Source organism: Ranitomeya imitator, chromosome 6 (assembly GCF_032444005.1).
Source record: "Ranitomeya imitator isolate aRanImi1 chromosome 6, aRanImi1.pri, whole genome shotgun sequence".
In the NCBI taxonomy this organism is placed as follows: domain Eukaryota; kingdom Metazoa; phylum Chordata; class Amphibia; order Anura; family Dendrobatidae; genus Ranitomeya; species Ranitomeya imitator.
In genome coordinates, this window is record NC_091287.1 from 381,003,797 (window position 1) to 381,027,315 (window position 23,519).

General features: G+C 43.3%; 2 protein-coding genes across 2 annotated transcripts in view; one reads left to right on the forward strand and one right to left on the reverse strand.

Moving 5' to 3' along the window:
- The window catches only part of TWSG1 (twisted gastrulation BMP signaling modulator 1), a 53,311-nt gene extending 38,990 nt beyond the window's left edge, over positions 1-14,321 (reverse strand). The window contains exons 1-2 of the mRNA XM_069731053.1: positions 14,194-14,321; positions 6,125-6,284 (exon numbers count right to left, since the gene is read on the reverse strand). Of these exons, the coding sequence (XP_069587154.1) occupies positions 6,125-6,250 (126 nt within the window). The 5' untranslated portion in view covers positions 6,251-6,284; positions 14,194-14,321. The remainder of the gene's footprint in view (positions 1-6,124; positions 6,285-14,193) is intronic.
- A 7,469-nt stretch (positions 14,322-21,790) lies between these two features.
- Positions 21,791-23,347, forward strand: LOC138643389 (general transcription factor II-I repeat domain-containing protein 2B-like). The gene has a single exon (XM_069732306.1). It carries the CDS (start codon positions 21,791-21,793, stop codon positions 23,345-23,347), a length of 1,557 nt encoding a protein of 518 aa, XP_069588407.1.
- Positions 23,348-23,519: the final 172 nt, after the last annotated feature.

Below are 23,519 nucleotides of genomic sequence, written 5' to 3' on the forward strand. Positions count from 1 at the left end.
GTTGTTCAGTGTGAAGGTACCCTTAAGCTGAATTTACTCTGCACGATTATCATCAGTGTTCTCAAGAAAGCTCAATTGCCAATAAACAGGCAGTATAAACAGGCTGCCAATCACCCAACAAATAAGCAAAACACACGTTTGTTGGGTGAAATTATTGTTAAATGTGTGGTTACACCACCCGACTTACAGCGTTAAACAACCGGAGATAAAACATTTGTTTGCTTATTGGCGGTAGTTTAATAGCCTGTTTATACAGGCAGACCACATTCCGTATATGCGCTGAACAATCTGTAACAGACCTCCATCGTTCACAGGAGCTCAGTTTCTGTTTACATAGGACGATGTGCTGCCAAGTACGATGATTTTTAGTCAGTTTAAAATCATTTCATCCAATATTCAGACTATCGGGAAATGAATGTTCTTAGGAATACTCTAACGAACGTTGTGCATTATAACTAACTAAATCGAATGTAAAAAATCATGATTCTCGACAGCACATTACGCTGTGTAAGCTGGACACATGCCCCCGCCCCCCCCGAACAGTTAAAGTCTATACGCACAGAACAATAAATTACAGATTGTTCTGTGCGCATAAATAATGCAGTCTGCCTGTCTAAACAGGCTAGTAAACAACCGCTGATCCGCAAACAAGAAGCTGATCGGCGGTCGTTTACCGACCTAACCTTACAATGTTAGTTATTTCTAAAGTATGAAAACATCCATGACAATGATTATTGCTTCCTCTGTATGTATAGTGCTGAAGAATCCAAGTTATATTTACATAACTATATCAAGAATTATTACATGAGGGAATAAATATAAAAATAATTAAAGACACTAAATAACTGTCAACTCTGTCAAAAACGGTCAGATCCTATGGCCCCCAAAATGCAGTTTTTGACTTTACCAAAGGGTTGTTCTAATGTTCTCTTCTGCCTCTCGGCTTCATGTTTAGCTGTGCGCTCTTGAAGACTGACAGCTCGGGCCAGCGGAATGACCATGCCACTGGTCAAAACTGAGCGCTCTTATGTGGCTAGCAGAGCTTTGATCCTGTAGCATGGGAGAAGTGTTGGGAATCTGAGGCTGGTGGAATCCAGCCAGCCACAAACAGGTATCAAACTATGAGGTTGAATCATTAAGACTGACTTTGTGTACACCAGTCTTAATGAAAGACTTGCTGGATCATGATGTGCCTAAAGTTATTAAGGGGCGCACACCACTTAATTCAGCGCATCTTCACGGTGTGTGCGCCTCGAGAAATGCTATTCTAGTCAGTCAGGAACTTGAGTAGTATTTCTGGCATGAGAAACACAGTCAGTTTTAATTAATTTGATGAGTTGACGTTGTTCCACCTTGTCCCCTTGCCAGCCCCATCCATTTTGACAGAGCTTACCAAATCTGGCATAACAACTGCAAAAGTTGCTACACTTTTGCACAACTCATCATTGTTAAAAATGTTGCTATTTTTTCAGTGTTTTACACCTGAAAACTGATAAATTATTTGATGAGTCGGACCCCGTGTCTTTCTAGTCAGAAAGTTGAAGTAAACTTGACGCGATCTGTGAGTACTGCTGAGCACTATTACCGTCTGTGGTAACGATGTGGGGGGGTAAAAAAAAAAAAAAAGGTTCTTGGATATATTATGGAATTGAGGTTTAATGGAGACAGAATTTTTGTTCCTAGTGTGTTTCAACTGCATTGGTTCCCACGTGTGTGAATAAAGCCTGATGATTTTTAAATGGTAGTTGGATTCTCTTCTTTCCTTTGTTTATACGACAGGTGGGGTGATATACCACAAGCATTAAATGCAACTAAGTAGGGAGGGCATTACAGGAATTTCCCACCATAGGAAATAACAGCAGGTTACTAAGATAGGCCATCACTTTCTAATTGGTGAGAAAGCTTCCACTGAGACCCCTACTATTTTATAAATGAAGAGGCACGAGTCTCTTCAGCAGTTGCTGGTGGTCCCTTGATTCCAGACAGTCCTTATAATAGAGGGGGCAGCAGTGCAGAAATCTCACTATAGCCACATTCTATTATCGAATATGGGAGATAATAAATACAAGCAGGATTGGGGTCCTAAATGCTCCTTGATCAATAGAAGTCCCTGAGGTAAAAATACAACCCACTGGTTATACATTTATCCAGATAGAACAGGTTCAGTATTTGGCGAGTTTTTTACCTCAGTATTTATAAACTAAAACTAGGAGTGGGTGATAAATACAGAAGTGGTGACGTGTTTCTATTATACTTTTGCTCTTGACTGTTCTTCTCCTGGTTTGGGCTTACAAATACTGAGGTAAAATACTCACAAAATACTCAGCATGTGCACATGGCCTGAGAATTTCAAGATAAAAGCGAACTGCGGTTATTTAACAGTCTCCCAGCTAATATCAGGGGCTTGAGAAGGTGTATCTGGGGGAATATGCTCATTACTAGGATAGTTTCTATTTAGAGCTAGGGTTACCTTACTAAGATAAGCAGAATGAGGAATAATGGCTGACGTAGAATAGAACAAGCCATCTGCGAAGCAGGAGTGAAATGCAACAAGTCAGAACAGCTCACAATCTAGCTGAGAAGAAATGTTATCTACAACTGCGAAATTACAATGCAGCAGAGATCACTTTTAGATGTGGTAACAGGGTCTGCTCTTAAAGGCATAGTAAGCTAAATACTGGGTGTCTTTCCATTCCCAGGACTCGTGCAGGCACCAGTATGTCTGTACAGACCTGTCTGTAATGGTGGCAGCACGCTCCTCACTTTCCCTGCAGCAGGAAAACGTACCCATGACTATTAGTCAGTTTAATGTGCACGTCGTACATTCCATCCTTACATGAATATTTTCCTTCCACGTTTGTGTTTTTTTTTTTCTACAATAAGGTACTAATTAAATAAAAAACATACCTTGAACCTGTCACCCCCCACCCCAGGCGTTTGAAACTAAAAGAGCAACCTAGTGCAGCAGTAATGCTGCATTACGACAAGGTGGCTCTTTTAGTTATTGGTGCTGTAAATGCAGAAATAATCCGTTTTGTAATTTGTCCGAAATACCTTTCTTCAGTCCTGGAGGCAGGTCTTTCCCCCCTGCAGGAGAACAATTTACATATTAATGGCTAGTGACCAGTACTCTGTAATGGTACTTAATTGTTAGCTAGTAGTGGTATTGATAAAATCTGGTCCATGAGCTTGTGAGCAAGACTGTATTACGCTCTTTCCATAACACCTAAAAAAAATAATTGGAGTTATGAAAACGAAGCAGCCTGGCAAGCTACACTGTTTTCATGGGAGTTAAGGCTGTTCATAGAGCTCACCTACTTTGGCTGGCGCTTGGACACTGTTACTACCATGTCAGCCAAGAATATACAGGTCCTTCTCAAAAAATTAGCATATAGTGTTAAATTTCATTATTTACCATAATGTAATGATTACAATTAAACTTTCATATATTATAGATTCGTTATCCACCAACTGAAATTTGTCAGGTCTTTTATTGTTTTAATACTGATGATTTTGGCATACAACTCCTGATAACCCAAAAAACCTGTCTCAATAAATTAGCATATCAAGAAAAGGTTCTCTAAACGACCTATTACCCTAATCTTCTGAATCAACTAATTAACTCTAAACACATGCAAAAGATACCTGAGGCTTTTATAAACTCCCTGCCTGGTTCATTACTCAAAACCCCCATCATGGGTAAGACTAGCGACCTGACAGATGTCAAGAAGGCCATCATTGACACCCTCAAGCAAGAGGGTAAGACCCAGAAAGAAATTTCTCAACAAATAGGCTGTTCCCAGAGTGCTGTATCAAGGCACCTCAATGGTAAGTCTGTTGGAAGGAAACAATGTGGCAGAAAACGCTGTACAACGAGAAGAGGAGACCGGACCCTGAGGAAGATTGTGGAGAAGGACCGATTCCAGACCTTGGGGAACCTGAGGAAGCAGTGGACTGAGTCTGGTGTGGAAACATCCAGAGCCACCGTGCACAGGCGTGTGCAGGAAATGGGCTACAGGTGCCGCATTCCCCAGGTAAAGCCACTTTTGAGCTACAGAGAAGCAGCACTGGACTGTTGCTAAGTGGTCCCAAGTACTTTTTTCTGATGAAAGCAAATTTTGCATGTCATTCGGAAATCAAGGTGCCAGAGTCTGGAGGAAGACTGGGGAGAAGGAAATGCCAAAATGCCTGAAGTCCAGTGTCAAGTACCCACAGTCAGTGATGGTGTGGGGTGCCATGTCAGCTGCTGGTGTTGGTCCACTGTGTTTCATCAAGGGCAGGGTCAATGCAGCTAGCTATCAGGAGATTTTTGAGCACTTCATGCTTCCATCGGCTGAAATGCTTTATGGAGATGAAGATTTCATTTTTCAGCACGACCTGGCACCTGCTCACAGTGCCAAAACCACTGGTAAATGGTTTACTGACCATGGTATTACTGTGCTCAATTGGCCTGCCAACTCTCCTGACCTGAACCCCATAGAGAATCTGTGGGATATTGTGAAGAGAAAGTTGAGAGACGCAAGACCCAACACTCTGGATGAGCTTAAGGCTGCTATTGAAGCATCCTGGGCCTCCATAACATCTCAGCAGTGTCACAGGCTGATTGCCTCCATGCCACGCCGCATTGAAGCAGTCATTTCTGCCAAAGGATTCCCGACCAAGTATTGAGTGCATAACTGAACATTATTATTTGTTGGTTTTTTTGTTTGTTATTAAAAAACACTTTTATTTGATTGGATGGGTGAAATATGCTAATTTATTGAGACAGGTTTTTTGGGTTATCAGGAGTTGTATGCCAAAATCATCAGTATTAAAACAATAAAAGACCTGACAAATTTCAGTTGGTGGATAATGAATCTATAATATATGAAAGTTTAATTGTAATCATTACATTATGGTAAATAATGAAATTTAACACTATAAGCTAATTTTTTGAGAAGGACCTGTAGGACCCTAAAGTGAATAAGGAAAGGACCTAGGACTGTGAAGGCGTTGGTTGGGTCTTTAGGAGTTAATTCAAAAGTGCAGGAAAATAATGGGGCTTTCCAATGCCATTACGTGTGTGGTATAAGGGGGTTATAAGAGGGAAAAGGCCACCAACAGCCATTCAGCCAGATTTTACCTCAGGAAGAGCCCGCCAGCCCTCCCTTAAAAAACAAAAACAAAGTGTTATAGCAAGATTGTTTTGTAAGTATGGTTGTTAGTTGTCACAGCACGGCGGTTCTTGTCCATGACCGATAAGTTTTATTTGCAAGGCTTGCTGTACAGCAGCAGCTGGCCTTTGGAATTTCGTTTGGGCAGGGAGAAACGATACTTCTTGGATAATGGTCTGACGCCTCTCCTACAGCCAAACCAGATCTCAGCTTTGCACTGATGAGGGGCAGTACCCCAAAACACAGTGTCTGCAAATTGAGATTCTGGTTTGGCTATTATCCTAAGTCATGTGACAAGGCTCATTAAAGGGTCAACATTGACCTGTAGGATTGCTACCTTCCAATAGGTGGCACTAGAGTTCTAGCTCTCTTCCTCTCTGAAGAGACAATTTGCATAATTAGCGTTTGGGCTAAAGAAACAGTATAAGCATTTAAAAAAAAAAAGAAAAATAGGCATGGATGGTGAATGAGTTTTTTTTGTAGTGTATGTATTGGGTTTTTTGTTAAATAAAAGCTGTGGCCAACCCACTCAACCCAAATTTGGTTTCTAGTATCACTTATTCAAAGGTATAACTTTGTGATGTTTTGGTTTTCGTTAAGGCAGCCCCAATTATTACATTAAGGGGTTGTTAGGTTTTATCCTCATTGCTATCCAGCTGAGACGGGAGTAACCCTTTAAGAATCTATATTAAAAATATGAATTTTATCTATAGAAAACCAGGTTGGTTGAGTTGTTAGATGATCATAACTGCACTGATCTACCAGGGTCGCCAAAGGATCCAGTGGGCCCAAGGTCTAAGGGACCAGCAGAACACAACCCGAGTTGACTGATATCATCGCTTTGCTATGACATGTTAACAACAAATAATGCATTGCTTTAAAATGTTGACATACATATAGGGAAAGCTCTCAACAGCACTTTCTCCGATGGACTGAGAGAAGACAAGCATAAGGCTATAGATCGAAGGTACCTGTATTAAGCATTTGCTGACATCACTAGCACACAGAGCTTTATTGCAGCAGTGAATGGGCACAATCCACATAAGGCCTAAAATGACGGCTATCGCTGGAATGGGAAAGGCGGACAGCTGCTTCATTCTTTTAGATCACACTGGAAATGACCACGGAAATCTGAAAATATACAGAAAAGATGGCGTTATAAACTTTTCTATGAATACCATAGGCAAAAATGTGTTAGGAATACAGAAAAACCATCAACCTTGAACTAGCCATTCCCTAGTAACAGCCCCTAGTTGGATGCTACAGTCATCACTTATGGGCAAGGGGTTGTGGAGTCTTTACTGCAGAGGGCAAAAGAGCATTTTAGTGTTGGAGACTAACTTCAGAGCACTTGGGGGAGCGGCGAGTGCCATATTAAAACTTTTCTTTTACAGTGATGCCTATATTAAAATTATGCACTAATAAAACCTTGAAAGCTATGTATATCTTCAGACAGATTTTTTTTTTTTTTTTTTTTGTATTGTTCATTTACCGGTACTTCCTAAATAGAAAGTTCAGCAACGTTCTAAATAATAACTTTCTACCATAGAAGATGGCCATATATATCAGTCCGAGATCGAAACGCAGAGCATAGGCTATCCCAACCTGAGTGTGACAGCTGCCCAGACATATATGAAGCCATCACGCTAAGGACGGGAGAGCCGTCAGCCAATCCATGCACAATGTTCAGATCTCGGTCCAATTTATACGGCCATCTGACTGCAACCTAAAAGTGATAGCAGCAGATGTATACAGATCTGTAGTGGGAAAGGAACGATCTAAAGTGTTATGGATAGCAGAGAAAACAAAATGGACAAGGAATAAAGCACATACTGAGAAAATAAGTGCAGTTCTGGAGCTGTGCTGATACATCCAAGTAAAGACAGCAGCACTAGGAAAAGGTACTCCTCCATGAGAAAAATCTGAAACCTGGATCAGAATGTAAACTGCATTTGAGGTGCTCTGAAAAATGAATGTCTTATCCCCATTGAGAAAACTTACTGCCATATTTTCAGTCAGTTGTGAAAAACAAGTGCACAGACATAGCATCGGATTGAAAATTTTTTTTTTTTAAGACATAGTTTAAAAACAGGCTGTGAAAGGTTTTATCTCACAAAAAGAAGCAGCTGTGATCCCATGCTTTCCTGTCTGTATACTCTACATTTCTTCCCCCCCCCCCCCCCTCGCTAGGAGCTGTGGTATGATCAGACCATGTCCCTGCACAGTCAGACACAGCCATTAGGGCAGTCCCATACGTCCAGATAATTCCGGTACCGGAAAAATTGGTAACGGAATTATCCGTGTCCGTGTGCCCGTGCGTTTCTGTGGCACATCAGTGTGGAACACGTGTGCCCACTGGGTACCACACGCACCGTGCAGGAGACAGCGCTAAAGTTTAGTGCTGTCCCCTGCATCTGGTGCTGAAGCTGCCATTCATATCTTCTTTGCAGCAGCGTTTGCTGTAGAGAAGATATGAATATTCCTTTTTTTTGTTTCTTGTGTTTAAAATAAAGATCCATGTCCCCACCCCTCTCCCACCCCCTGTGCGCCCGCCCACTGTTCTTAAAATACTCACACGGCTCCCTTGCTGGCTGGCGCTGCTTCCTGTCCTGGCCGCACCTTCTACTGTATGAGCGGTCACGTGGGGCCGCTAATTTACAGTAATGAATATGTGGCTCCACCCCTATGGGAGGTGGAGCCGCATATTCATGACTAATCGGCGGCCCCACGTGACCGCTCATACAGTAGAAGGTGCGGCCAGGACAGGAAGCAGCGCCAGCCAGCGAGGGAGCCGGGTGAGTATTTTAAGAACAGCGGGCGGGCGCACAGGGGGTGGGGACATGGATCTTTTTTTTGTTTTTTTTTTGTTTCTCGTGTTTAAAATAAAGGAATATTCATATCCTCTCTACAGCAAATGCTGCTGCAAAGAGGATATGAATGGCGGCTCCAGCACCAGTGGGGTGGGAGGGGGGGACAGCGCTTACTGTAGCGCTGTCTCCTGCACGGCACACGGACTGCACACGGACAACGTCCGTGTGCGGTACATGTTTTACATGGACCCATTGACTTTAATGGGTCCGTGTAATCCGTGCGCTCCCACGAACACTGACATGTCTCCATGTTTGGCACACGGAGACACGGTCCGCAAAAAAAAAAAAAAAAAAAACAAACATCAATGACATCTGCACAGATGCATTGATTTCAATGTGTCTACATGTGTCAGTGGCTCCGGTACGTGAGGAGACGGTCACCTCACGTACCGGAGCCACTGACGTGTGAAACCGGCCTTACACAGTACACAGCAGGGGCACATATATAAGATTATCTCAGAGCAGGAACACATCCAATTATGAAAATTAATATTATTCCAACATTTACTGATTAAAATTCACTTTTGTTTGTGTGAAAACCCCTTTAAACTCTGTTGCATATCTCCTACCCAAAAGTATCAGCAGTTTTATAAAGTCAAAACTGCAGACAAATTATAACACTTTTGAGGCCGGATTCAAGCTGACATATTTCTTAATCTATAAACAGACAGCAATTCTCAGACTGACTGCAAGTCTCCTGACATGAACGCACAGCCTCATTTGTCCCTGAGGGCGGAAAGTTCAAAATTGGAGACCAGCAGACAGTTCGGGCATTGCAGTCCAATATATGTACCATGAAATGTGCCCATCTGAACACAGCCTAAATGCCACAAAGAAACAATCCATGTGTAATGTAATTAATGCACACGGTGTGAAATGCAAGTGTGAAGCGGATTAATCATTTTAAAATGCTCTGAGGGTAAAAAATAACCTTTATGGGCATCGCAGCTGTTGGCTTTTCCTGATATTCTTATATCACAGCGATTAACTGGCGAATTATGGCAAGCTCATTCATCCTTTTTCCATGTTTATATGGAAACATTCCTACATGTACCTCTAGCATTCTACTCCATGGATAATTGTAAGTAAAAAACACAGATACACCTAGGAATATAAAAATATAATAAAGTGTTTACGTGAAATTTTTTTTTTTTAAATTATACAATTCGCGGGGTACTATGAAAGATAGTGGATACCACTACAAAGGAGAACAATCCAAGCAACAAAGAACATAAAAACAAAAAAAGGAAGCACAATTAAATATACGTAATATACCTTTAAGGGTTGCAGAGTCACCCCGATGCGCGTTTCGGAAAAACTTCCTTCGTCCTTTTATCACTTTGCACCTCATATATTGTGAACTTTTATATAGAGACCATTGCCAGGTCTTTTCCTTTGCGGTTTTTGCTCAATAGCACTTTTTTGCACTTTGCTGGCAATTTATTGGCCCCACATTTTATGGGTGATTGATATTTTATATATGTTACATCATTGTTGTTTTTTTTTTTTTTCATTGCACACTATGGTATGCACAGCTGAATAATACAAAAAATCCTTATATTTAGATTCTCTGGGTTTGCTGCTATTAATTATACTATACAAATTTATTACTTTTTCTGTCTTGTTCTTGTGCACATACGGTAAATTTTTAAAAATCAATTATCTGCCACTTTTTATCAATAAAGGAATTTTTTATAATCTTATTCCCGCCTATATGCCTCTTTGGTGTTTTTATGTTCTTTGTTGCATGGATTGTTCTCCATAGAGAATTGGTATAGTGCATGTGACCTCACATTTTGTGCATTTGACAGAATAGTAGAACACTTCATACTTAGTGGATCGTGTCTTGGGGTCATTTAGAAAATGACATAACAGAGCTGCATTTCTGATGTGCCGTTGAGCAATATCCCAGTTTTTCCAGCCCAGTGAGCTAAACACAGAGCTGGAGGGCCCCAGCACAACAAGCAAAGTTATCTCTGACTTAAGTTTCATTATCGGATAATAAGATCAGATTCTGTTCCTGCTGTTGGATGCAGGGTTGGCACAAGAAGAATGTTAAATCTTTTCATTAGTAGGGGTTTACCCCATACCAAGATAAGATAACCAGAAAACATTCCACTTGCTGACTGATGGAGACCTAATTATCTTGTGAAGTTTTAAAGGCCTCTCTTTTAAAGGAAAGTATCCTCTTAAGGTACCGTCACACTAAGCGACGCTGCAGCGATACCGACAACGATCCGGATCGCTGCAGCGTCGCTGTTTGGTCGCTGGAGAGCTGTCACACAGACCGCTCTCCAGCGACCAACGATGCCGGCAACCAGGGTAAACATCGGGTTACTAAGCGCAGGGCCACGCTTAGTAACCCGATGTTTACCCTGGTTACCATCGTTAAAGTAAAAAAAACAACCACTACATACTTACCTACCGCTGTCTGTCCCCGGCGCTGTGCTTCTCTGTACTGGCTGTGAGCACAGCGGCCGGAAAGCAGAGCGGTGACGTCACTGCTCTGCTTTCCGGCTGCCCGGCGCTCACAGCCAGAGCAGAGAAGCACAGCGCCGAGGACAGACAGCGGTAGGTAAGTATGTAGTGGTTGTTTTTTTTACTTTAACGATGGTAACCAGGGTAAACATCGGGTCACTAAGCACGGCCCTGCGCTTAGTAACCCGATGTTTACCCTGGTTACCAGCGAAGACATCGCTGAATCGGCGTCACACACGCAGATTCAGCGATGTCAGCGGGAGATCCAGCGACGAAACAAAGTTCTGGACTTTCTTCCCTGACCAGCGATATCACAGCAGGGGCCTGATCGCTGCTGCCTGTCACACTGGACGATATCGCTATCCAGGACGCTGCAACGTCACGGATCGCTAGCGATATCGTCTAGTGTGACGGTACCTTTATTTAAAGCCTAAAAACTCTACTGCTGACTTGAAGAGGTTGTCCACTACTTTTACATTGATGGCCTATTCCTAGGATAGGTCGTTAAAATGTCTGACTGGCACCCCCACCGATCAGATGTTATCAAGTACCTCCAACATCTGATAGGTGGGGGTGCTAGGTGTCAGACCCCAGCCAATAAGACATCAATTACCTATCCTAAGGATAGGCCATCAATGTAATAGTAGTGGACAACTTCTTTAAGCAACCTGTGGTACTTTAGCTGTTGAACTATAACTCCCAGCATGCCTGGACAGCTGGTAATCTAAAGGTACCGTCACACTCAGCGACGCTGAAGCGATATAGACAACGAGCCGATCGCTGGAGCGTCGCTGTTTAGGTCGCTGTAGAGACGTCAAACACGGCAACTCCAGAACGATGCAGGAGCGCTCCAGTGACGTAACGGCGACTCACTTATCGTTCTCGCTGGTTGTTAGCTCCATGTAAAACGTTGCTGGCATCGTTGCTTTTGATGTCAAACATGACGATACATGATGATACACGCCGACCTGACGACAAAATAAAGTTCTGGACTTCTAGCTCTGACCAGCGGGATCCAGATCGCTGCTGCGTGTCAAACACAACGAGATCGCTATCCAGGACGCTGCAACGTCACGGATCGTTGTCATTCTCGTTGCAAAGTTGCTGAGTGTGACGGTACCTTAAGTGACCTAATGTACATAATAGGTGCAGATAATCTGCATCATCAAAAACTCACCAAAAGCTCATTGTGGGAATGTAGCTTTATAAAAACAACAACAAAACACTTTCCACTCTCACACTGCTTACTATGGTAGACAAAAGAAACACTGCAAAAATGCAGAAAAAAATATATGACATACTGCAGATTACAAGAATGTTGCACTTCTCAAATTTAGTCAAGAAAAAAATATGAGAGTGAGATTTCTGAAATCTCATAGCTTTTGCTGATGCTGTAAAATGCAGCTTCTTATTTGCATGAAAAAAAAGCAGCAAAAAAAGTCTGCGTTTGAACATAGCCTGACTCCCAGTTAATACAAAACATTGTATAGTGAAAGTGGCTTAAAGGTTTGGTTATACATCACAATGCAATTTATTGCTATGTCACAATTATGGTATTATTTATCATTATACATTAATTACCAATATACTTAGAGCATAATTAAACTGTCAAACTGGCTTTACAAAATAGCATCATGCATGTAAAAAATACATGTAAAGGTAGCTATAGTCATGTAAGCAAATGCGTCTATTACTCCCTGTTAGCAGTCATTCAGATGCAGCGTTTTTTAACGTAATGCTAGACAAGGAATCCAGAAACATCTACCCCTAGGGATCTCCTTTTAGTTCACATATCTAGTCAGGAGAACCTTGTTAACATTTACATACTGTACACATATTAAATATTTTAAATATTGTTACGTCATAATTGCCTTTTCAATCCATTCTGTAAATTATTCAGTTTTTATGCCTAGATTATTTTGCTATATTTTGAAGTTCACAAAAGTATTGGGCATATAAAGTTGTTGGCGGTCCATGTGTACTATGATCCTCAGGTATAAGGGTATGTGCACACATTGCGGATTTCCTACACAACACTCACGTACTAATTCCATAACTCCATATCAGGTCATGGGTGATACATTATGTGAAATAAAGGATGTATACATCTGCTTTGTACACACTTATGGATGCTGAAACAGACCCATATGTAAATATATCAGGCTTTATGAGAACTTGTCCTGGTCATGTAGCTTTAAAACACATGGGAAAAAGCAAACAAATCTTATTATAGGGTTACACTCGGTGATTACAATTACTAGTGACCAGAAAAAGAGCACATGTAAAAAAGGACAGTAAATTGGGACCTGCCAATCCTGATCCTATCAGGCTCAGACTGGCCCATAGGCGAACAGGTGAATCCCCCGGCGGGCCCCTGTGCATGAGGAGTAGAATGCACTTTATATACCATGTACAATACAGACAAAGGCCACATGTCATCATACATTAACAAACTATCAAGTTTATTATGATATGGCTTTGTGAATGAGAGCAATGTAATATTTGCACATTGTTGAAGAGTGGGACCCCAGAGCCGGTGCTATTGGAGGGCCCTTGGCACCGCAGGCCAACACTGCCCATAATAACAAGGGTATAATTCAACTATCTGCATCCGTAATCCTTTATTTCTACACTTTTACCCACCGGTATCTTTTATTAAAAGAATTGCATCAAATCGCTTATAATTAACTTTTTTTTTTTTTCTTAGTAGTTTTCTCAGGGAATTGGGGTACATTATTGTCGCATTTTACAGTAACAGCAAAGTCAATGAGATTTTTGAAATCTCGTGCAAACGCTGCTTTGTTTTTTCCACGCATATTTGGAAGACTGCAGGATGTCAATTGTTGCAGTATTTTTCACCTATTCAAATAAACGGTGTGCAGCAAGGTAGTGGTATTCAAATAAACACCTAATCAAAAAACCCCGCACATAATGTCTGCACTTTCTTTCTTGCCAACACATGCGTTTTTCATGTGAGAAAAAAAATTTAAAAAAGTTGCAAAAACACCTTGTGTGAATATACCCATAGAAAGCCCAAATAACAGAGGTCAGATCCTGCAATCTGCCCTTGCAATCAGTTAGCTAAGACATCTAATAAAATTCTGTTACATTTATAATAATAATCTTTATTTTTTATATCGCTAACATATTCCTCAGCGCTTTACAGGTTTCACACATTCCATTACATTTCTGATTAAATTCATTTTATGAAAGGGAACGCAGGCATTTAGTGAAGCGAGGTGATAAATAATACGTATCAGTATTAACAAAGCCTTCCTGACCATTCTTTAACGACTCTGGCGGAAAAGCGAATGCATAGTAGTGATAATCTAGAATGCAGCCATCTAGATGTAATCGGAACACAAACCGTCCAGAATTCCATTAACTACTAATGCAATGAATAGAAGAGGAATGACATGGGTTAACTAACACAGCCCAGAGTAAGTAATTGCAGCATAACATTCCTGGTAGTCATTTGCCATAGGTGGTTCCTACATACATCTCTCTCCGGCCTCCTCTACTCTACCTATAAAATCCAACCCTGCATGACACAAACCTGATGAAGAATTAGTCATTGCACTGAACACTTGGTTTCTTTGCAGTTTTGAGTTTTACCCCAAGGAAAAAAAAATAAAAAAAGACAATTTCTCATGTTCCCTGACAATCCAGCCCACCTCCTCCCAGGGTCTTACCAGTAAACTGTATGGGATGGGATCCCGACTTCACCTTAGGGTTTGTCTCACTAGACTTCTCCAAGGATCAAACTCTCCAGCTTTCTCCAACCTCCTAGACTGATGGCGTGTGGAAAAGAAGGAGAAGGAGGAGCAGGGATATCCCAGCCCCCAATATGCTCACAAAAAAAAAGTTGCACTGAGTTTCCAGAGCACCTCCCTCCTATTTTCCATCCCCATAGACAAATGATTGGTATTCTTCTGCTAGATACCATCACTGCACACAGAAAGCCCTGAGAACCTAAAGAGCGGCTTTTTATCTTGGATTACAAGGGTCTAGTGTGCTTTTTTTTTCTATTAACAATGCTTTTTTTTTCTAGAACGGATCCATTCACACTGGAGGAATAGACAATGCTTTATCTTTTTGTGTGATCAAGGGAAAATGTTTAGGCAACATGAACAGGGATAGATTTCGGTGCAAATCTGTGGGAAATCAGCAGCAAAATACACATGTATTACATGATAAATGCTTTTTTTTTTTTTTTTTTAGCAGATCTGCGTTACAGATTTTATCCCTTTACATGGCAGTGGGTGAAATGCATTCTGCAAATCTACAGAATAATGTTTGTCAATTTCTGTATGGAAAACCTATGCAGCATTTAATTGGTAAAATCTCACCTAGTTGGAGGTTACTTTAGGCTATGTGCACACGTTGCGGATTCTTTCGCACTGTTTTTGCCAAGTCTATAGGTAAACCGCACTGCGGATTACCCGCGGTTTTTGTGCAGATTCCACCTGCGGTTTTACACCTGCGGATTCCTATTGAGGAGCAAGTGTAAACCGCTGCGGAATCCGCACAATGAATTGACATGCTGCGGAAAAAATACCGCTGCGTTTCCTCAGCATGTGCACTGCGGATTTTGTTTTCTATACGTTTACATGGTACTATACAACGCATGGAAAACAGCTGCAGATCCGCAGCATCAAATCCACAACATGTGCACATAGCCTTAGGTTTTTCATCACGAAACCTGAGTGGAAAATCTGCAATTTTGGGGCAGCATGTTGGCTCAATAGTTAGCACTGTTGTCTTCCAAAGCTGAGGTCCTGGGTTTAAATCCCACCAATAATATCTGCAAGTAGTTTGTATGTTTTCCCTGTGTTTACGTGAGTTTCTTCCGTTTACTCCAGTTCCCTCACAATTCAAAGTCATACTAAAAGGGAAGTCAGATTGGCATAATGAGGTTGATAAATTCTTGCACCATATGCATGTAGCCCCAGGGCAGGCCTGGTAAATGGTTTTATAATTTGGTTTTGTAGCTGCTCATCTGTTTTCACCCCTAGGTTAGGCCAGTCTCACACGTCCAGATAATTCCGGTACCGGAAAAATCGGTACCAGAATTATCCATGTCCGTGTGCTCACGTGGCACATCAGTGTGGCACACATGCGGCATCTGTGTGCCGCCCATGTGCCGACTGGATACCACACGCACCGTGCAGGAGACAGCACTACAGTTAAGCGCTGTCCCCTGCATCTGGTGCTGAAGCCGCCATTCATTTCTTCTTTCCAGCAGCGTTCGCTGGAGAGAAGATATGAAAAATCTTTTTTTTTTTGTGTGTGTGTTTAACCCCTTCATGACCGGGGGATTTTTCGTTTTTCCGTGTTCGTTTTTCGCTCCCCTCCTTACCAGAGCCATAACTTTTTTATTTTTCCGTCAATTTGGCCATGTGAGGGCTTATTTTTTGCGGGACGAGTTGTACTTTTGAACGACATCATTGGTTTTAGCATGTCGTGTACTAGAAAACGGGAAAAAAATTCCAAGTGCGGTGAAATTGCAAAAAAAGTGCAATCCCACATTGGTTTTTTGTTTGGCTTTTTTGCTAGGTTCACTAAATGCTAAAACTGACCTGCCATTATGATTCTCCAGGTCATTACGAGTTCATAGACACCAAACATGACTAGGTTATTTTTTATCTAAGTGGTGAAAAAAAATTCCAAACTTTGCTAAAAAATAAAAAAAAAAATTGCGCCATTTTCCGATACTCGTAGCGTCTCCATTTTTCATCATCTGGGGTCGGTTGAGGGCTTATTTTTTGCGTGCCGAGATGACGTTTTTAATGATAGCATTTCGGTGCAGATACGTTCTTTTGATCGCCCGTTATTGCATTTTAATGCAATGTCGCGGCGACCAAAAAAAACGTAATTCTGGCGTTTCGAGTTTTTTTCCCGCTACGCTGTTTAGCGATCAGGTTAATACTTTTTTTAAATTGATAGATCGGGCGATTCTGAGCGCGGTGATACCAAATATGCGTAGATTTGATTTTTTTTTATTGATTTATTTTGATTGGGGCGAAAGGGGGGTGATTTCAACTTTTATGTTTTTTTTATTTTTTTCACATTTTTTTAAACTTTTTTTTTTTTAACTTTTGCCATGCTTCAATAGCCTCCATGAGAGGCTAGAAGCAGGCACAACCCGATCGGCTCTGCTACATAGCAGCGATCTGCTGATCGCTGCTATGTAGCAGAATTGCACGTGTGCTGTGAGCGCCGACCACAGGGTGGCGCTCACAGCGACGGGCAATCAGTAACCATAGAGGTCTCAAGGACCTCTATGGTTACCATTCACAAGCATCGCCGACCCCCGATCATGTGACGGGGGTCGGCGATGACGTCATTTCCGGCCGCCCGGCCGGAAGCGGTAGTTAAATGCCGCTGTCTGCGTTTGACAGCGGCATTTAACTAGTTAATAGGTGCGGGCAGATCGCGATTCTGCCCGCGCCTATTACGGGCACATGTCAGCTGTTCAAAACAGCTGACATGTCCCGGCTTTGGTGCAGGCTCACCGCGGAGCCCTGCATCAAAGCAGGGGAGCCGGCATCGGACGGTATAGTACGTCCGATGCCGGTAAGGGGTTAAAAAAAAAGATCCCTGTCCCCAAAACCCCCCCCCCGCTGTTAATAAAATACTCACCCACTCCCTCGTTGCTTCTTCTCCTCGCCGCAGCTTCTCCTGTATGAGCGGTCACGTGGTGAATGACGTGATGAATATGCGGCTCCACCCCTATGGCCGAACTGGAGACTCTAGGGTCTCCAGAGACTGGTGGAGTGCGCCTTTGGTATTCTGGTGGCCAAATGGCGTGTCCTCCAGTCTGCCCTTCAGCTCAGTGAGGCGACAGTGAATGAAGTAATCAAAGCCTCTGTAATTTTGCACAATTATACCCGCATACATTATTGCTTCTCAGATGATAATGATGAACACATGTTGAGTACTGTAATTAGGCCTACACCACAAGGCCTTCCTCCGCGCCATCCTCTTTGTGGCATAAAAGTTGGAGATGTTTTCACAAATTTTTTTGTTTCTCCTCAGGGTTCTACTCCCTGGCAAGATTATGCTGTTTCTCAGTTGTGATTTACTTATTTTCTACATATATTTGTCAAATATAATTTTTTATGCCACTGAAACAGTAATGTGTGTGTTGTATTTCCTTAATGACCAGATGTTTATGATCAGAGCATATGTGTGTGATGTAATAATGATTGGTCCACAAACATCAATTGGCTTTTGACAAAATTGTTTACTACCAGCAAAAGTCTTTTTTGTTAAACTTGTAACCATATTTTAGGCATATGTTTTTTTTTTGTGTGTTTTGTAAAACAAGTAAGCACAACAAAGTGCAAATACTGCACAAAAGAGACAAAAACAAGGATTGTCAAAAAATAGAACAAGAATATAAACAAACAAAAAAAAACCTTAAGGTACCGTCACACTTAGCGACGCTGCAGCGATACCGACAACGATCCGGATCGCTGCAGCGTCGCTGTTTGGTCGCTGGAGAGCTGTCACACAGACAGCTCTCCAGCGACCAACGATCCCGAGGTCCCCGGTAACCAGGGTAAACATCGGGTAACTAAGCGCAGGGCCGCGCTTAGTAACCCGCTGTTTACCCTGGTTACCAGCGTAAAAAAAGAAACAGTACATACTTACATTCAGCTGTCTGTCCCTTGCCGTCTGGTTCCTGCACTGACTGCTGGCCGTAAAGTGAAAGTGAAAGCACAGCACAGCGGTGAGTCACACAGCGGTGACTCACCTCTGTGGCTGTGCTCTGCTTTCACTTTACGGCCAGCAGTCAGTGCAGGAACCAGACGGCAAGGGACAGACAGCTGAATGTAAGTATGTACTGTTTGTTTTTTTACGCTGGTAACCAGGGTAAACAGCGGGTTACTAAGCGCGGCCCTGCGCTTAGTTACCCGATGTTTACCCTGGTTACCAGTGAAGACATCGCTGAATCGGTGTCACACACGCCGATTCAGCGATGTCTACGGGGAGTCCAGCGACGAAATAAAGTTCTGGACTTTCTTCCCCGACCAGCGATCTCCCAGCAGGGGCCTGATCGCTGCTGCCTGTCACACTGGACGATATCGCTAGCGAGGACGCTGCAACGTCACGGATCGCTAGCGATATCGTCTAGTGTGACAGTACCTTTACAGATCCCTGTAAGTTGGCGGGGGAGATGGTGGCAGCTCAGGATCCTGTTCAGGGGGCCTTTGTTGGGCCAATTGTCCTTCACCCTGTGAGGATGCTGTGGTTTGTGGCACAGAATACTGGCCTTGTCCATATTGGCCAGTTGTGTGTTGTCCATAAGGTAATTGTCTCTGGCCCTCATGCTGATGGACATATTGGCTGGCCTCATACCCAACCCCAAAATGGCCATGTTGTCCAAACCCAGGTTGGGACCAGCCTACATCACTGGGTCTGGAAAAGTGGCCATATTGGGAATGTGGGTTGTAGGCTGCCATTTGGTACAGTGCTGGCCTTTGTAGATTTTGGGGTGGGAGGGGTTGAGGTGTAGGCATACGTGTAGTATGTGCTTCAAATCCTGATTGATCCTGCACCTGTTGAGTGAATTGAAGGCGCAAGAGGTTAGTTTGGGAAAGCTGCCTTCGCTCCAGAAATTCAAACACCTTATAGGGGTTATTTGGAGAGGTGCTTAAATCAATCAGGATTTGAATACACCCTCTAACACGTAGCGTCACCTCACGGGGAAGGGGACGAAGGTAACGGGCAAGGCTGCGAGCAAAGGCCTCCTCTCCATCATCCGTGGCTGCCCTGGCCAAATAATTGAGGACCCCAGCGTCCACATCACTTCTTGTGGCTTGCAGCTCTCTCCTTCTGCGTAAAGCCCCAGCTGCCTGTGGGGAGGACACCAGTGGGCCTGTAGGGCTGCTGCTATGGGCATGTTCCTCATGGTGATATGGAAATTTGGTTTGGGATGAATCTATCCCCCGGAGTGTGTGCTGCGGCCTTTCCCAATTATCAGATCAGATATGTTGAGCGCTCAAGAATGGACACTGACACCAAAGTGTCAGAATAACATTCAATCCAGATCTCTGGGCCTTATTCCTTGATATATAGATTTATAGATGAATATAAAAAGGGGGGTGGTTAGTGAATTAACATACAATTTAGTTATTGGTTATCTAAATATATATGGAATATTGTGATTAATGCACATATGAATGCTGATTAAGCAACTAAAATGTAGTTCTCGGCATTTAGGACAAAGTTGAGACATCTGATCAGCACTTAATACATTTGGCACTGTTGATCTGCCATTTCAGCAAGATTCAGCGATATTCTAGACCAGACCTGGGCAAGATGCGGCCCGCGGGCCGCATCCGGCCCGCCTGACGGTTGTAAACGGCCCGCCGCCCGCCGCCCCAGGCACCGCTCGGCTCCCCTTCCCTTCAGCCACGCGTGCGCCTGTGCGCCCTGCATTCAAACTCCTGTCCGCTGAGAGGCGCTGACCGCCGCTGGCACTTCCGCATCAGGGAAGCGCCAGCAGCAGGTGACGTCCCTCAGCGTGACACATGCTGCTGCTCTGCTCCGTTGCGCCGGACGCCGGTGTTCTGTGTGGCACTGCAGCGCTGTACTGAGGTCACTTGTGGAGTCGGACGGTGCCGGTGGTCGGTGGTAAGGGCTCTGGGTTATCTGCTCCTCAGTACTTGCGCACTGGGTCATCTGCTCCGCTGTACTTGGGCTCTGGGTTATCTGCTCCTCAGTACTTGTGCTCTGGGTTATCTGCTCCCCTGTACTTGTGCTCTGGGTTATCTGCTCCTCAGTACTTGTGCTCTGAGTTATTATCTGCTCCTCAGTACTTGTGCTCTGGGTTATTATCTGCTCCTCAGTACTTGTGCTCTGGGTTATTATCTGCTCCTCAGTACTTGTGCTCTGGGTTATCTGCTCCTCAGTACTTGTGCAGTGAGTTATTATCTGCTCCTCAGTACTTGTGCACTGGGTTATTATTATTATTATTATTATTTATTATTATAGCGCCATTTATTCCATGGCGCTTTACATGTGAGGAGGGGTATACATAATAAAACAAGTACAATAATCTTGAAAAATACAAGTCACAACTGGTACAGGAGGAGAGAGGACCCTGCCCGCGAGGGCTCACAATCTACAAGGGATGGGTGAGGATACAGTAGGTGAGGGTAGAGCTGGCCGTGCAGCGGTTATTATCTGCTCCTCAGTACTTGTGCTCTGGGTTATCTGCTCCTCAGTACTTGTGCTCTGGGTTATTATCTGCTCCTCAGTACTTGTGCTCTGGGTTATTATCTGCTCCTCAGTACTTGTGCTCTGGGTTATCTGCTCCTCAGTACTTGTGCACTGAGTTATTATCTGCTCCTCAGTACTTGTGCACTGGGTTATTATCTGCACCTCTGTACTTGTGCACTGGGTTATTATCTGCTACTCAGTACTTGTGCACTGAGTTATTATCTGCTCCTCAGTACTTGTGCACTGGGTTATTATCTGCTCCTCTGTACTTGTGCACTGGGTTATTATCTGCTCAGTACTTGTGCTCTGGGTTATTATCTGCTCCTCAGTACTTGTGCTCTGGGTTATTATCTGCTCCTCAGTACTTGTGCACTGGGTTATTATCTGCTCCTCAGTACTTGTGCACTGGGTTATTATCTGCTCAGTACTTGTGCTCTGGGTTATTATCTGCTCCTCAGTACTTGTGCACTGGGTTATTATCTGCTCCTCAGTACTTGTGCACTGGGTTATTATCTGCACTAATGAAATCTGGACATTATGGGGGCACTAATGAAATCTGGACATTATGGGGGCACTAATGAATGAAATCTGGACATTATGGGGGCACAAATGAAATCTGGACATTATGGGGGCACTAATGAAATCTGGACATTATGGGAGCACTAATGAATGAAATCTGGACATTATGGGGGCACTAATGAAATCTGGACATTATGGGGCCACTAATTAATGAAATCTGGATATTATGGGGGCACAAATGAAATCTGGACATTATGGGGGCACTAATGAAATCTGGACATTATGGGGGCACTAATTAATGAAATCTGGACATTATGGGGGCACTAATGAATGAAATCTGGACATTATGGGGGCACAAATGAGATCTGGACATTATGGGGGCACCAAAATGAATGCCCATCATATGTATCATGTAACCCGCCCGCCATAAATTAATAGTACTCATGAAGAAAAGAAACCTTGCAATATTTATTGTATAAAACTGCATTTTCTCCTTCTGCAGAGAATCGTGACTCCCATCAGAAGAATTAGCCCTTACATATGTCTGCTAAAAAAAGAAAGATTGATGGAGAATGCAGAGTTTTTAACAAGGAATGGACTTCTAAATATTTATTTACTGAAACCAAAGGCAAAGCTGTGTGCTTAGTTTGTGGAGAGCAAATAGCTGTGTTTAAAGATTATAATTTAAATCGCCATTACGAAACAAAACATGCACAGAAATACAAGAACTTGACAGAGGCAGAGCGGGCACGGGCATCTGAAGATTTGCTATCAAAACTGCAAACGCAGAAAGGATTTTTTACAAAGCTCCACGCATCCAGGGATGCAGCCATCAGGACAAGCTTTGTAATATCCCACAAAATTGCTAGAAACAGTAAGCCATTCTCTGATGGGGAGTTTGTGAAAGAATGTATGGTGGACTCTGTAGCAATAATTTGTCCTGAGAAAAAAGAAGCATTTTCACATGTGTCCCTCTTCAGGCGAACCGTAACAAGACGGGTAGAAGACATTGCGGGGAATTTGGAGTTGCAGCTTAAAAACAAAGTTGATCATTTTATTTTTTTTTCCCTGGCTCTGGACGAGAGCTGTGATGTCCGTGATACTGCCCAGTTACTTATCTTTGTACGCGGAATAACAAATAACTTTGAGATGACTGAAGAGCTGGTAGCTTTGCGATCATTGAAAGGTACCACGAAAGGGAGTGATTTGTTCACCGAAGTAAATGCATCCGTGGACAAACTGGGCTTAAAATGGAACACATTAGTAAGTGTTATAACCGATGGATGTCCAAATATGACAGGGAAAAATGTTGGACTTTTGAAGCGGATGCAAGATAAAGTGAATGAAATAAACCCAGAACAGAAATTGATATTTTTGCATTGCATTATACATCAAGAAGTGCTGTGCAAGTCGGTGCTACAAATCAGCCATGTTGTTGATGTTGTAACTAAGACAGTTAATTTCATCAGGGCAAGAGCACTGAATCACAGACAATTTGTTTCACTGTTGGAGGAACAAGAAAGTGAACATAGTGACATAGGCTACCACACAGCTGTGAGGTGGCTCAGCCTTGGGAAGGTGCTTAAAAGAGTATGGGACCTGAGAGCTGAGATTCAGACATTTTGTCAAATGAAAGGCAAAGACATCCCTGAATTCTCAGATAAGCACTGGATAGCAGATCTGGCCTTTGCCATTGATGTGACTACACTAATGAATGAGCTGAATACCAAGCTGCAAGGCAAAGGCCTCTTTGCACATGAAATGTTCTCCTTGGTGACAGCTTTCATGAGAAAATTGAAGTTTCTTTCTAGCCAATTGAAGATCAATATTCTCACTCACATGCCAGTGGCGTATCCAGGGGGGGGCAGCCGGGGCATGTGCCCCGGGCGCAGCCAACAAGGGGGCGCCAGCAGGCCACCTGATGCGGTGGTCCAAGGAGGAGCCTCCCCGTCCGCGGAATTCTCAAACTTTGCCCCTGAGGCAAGCATCTGCGGCCCGAGGTGCACGCTAGAAGAGGAGGCGGCACAGAGCTCTGGGACTTTCGCAGCTGCTGGAGACGAGAGCTGCCCACAATGCGTCGCCATGGATACGCAGTGACTACCGACCCCGTCCAGTGCCCGGAGAATGAGACGTGCGTCGCTAAACAGGAAGTGTGCACTGTGCAGCACCTGGAGCAAAGGATTGCGGGGGCTGGGGGGATGCAGAGCCTGGCTGGGAGGACAAGGTATGGGCTCTAATATACTGCATGGGCTGCTGTATACCACATGGG

Bases quoted from the DNA above. Each gene is read 5' to 3' on its own strand.
- LOC138643389 (XM_069732306.1), top strand. From the start codon at position 21,791: ATGTCTGCTAAAAAAAGAAAGATTGATGGAGAATGCAGAGTTTTTAAC.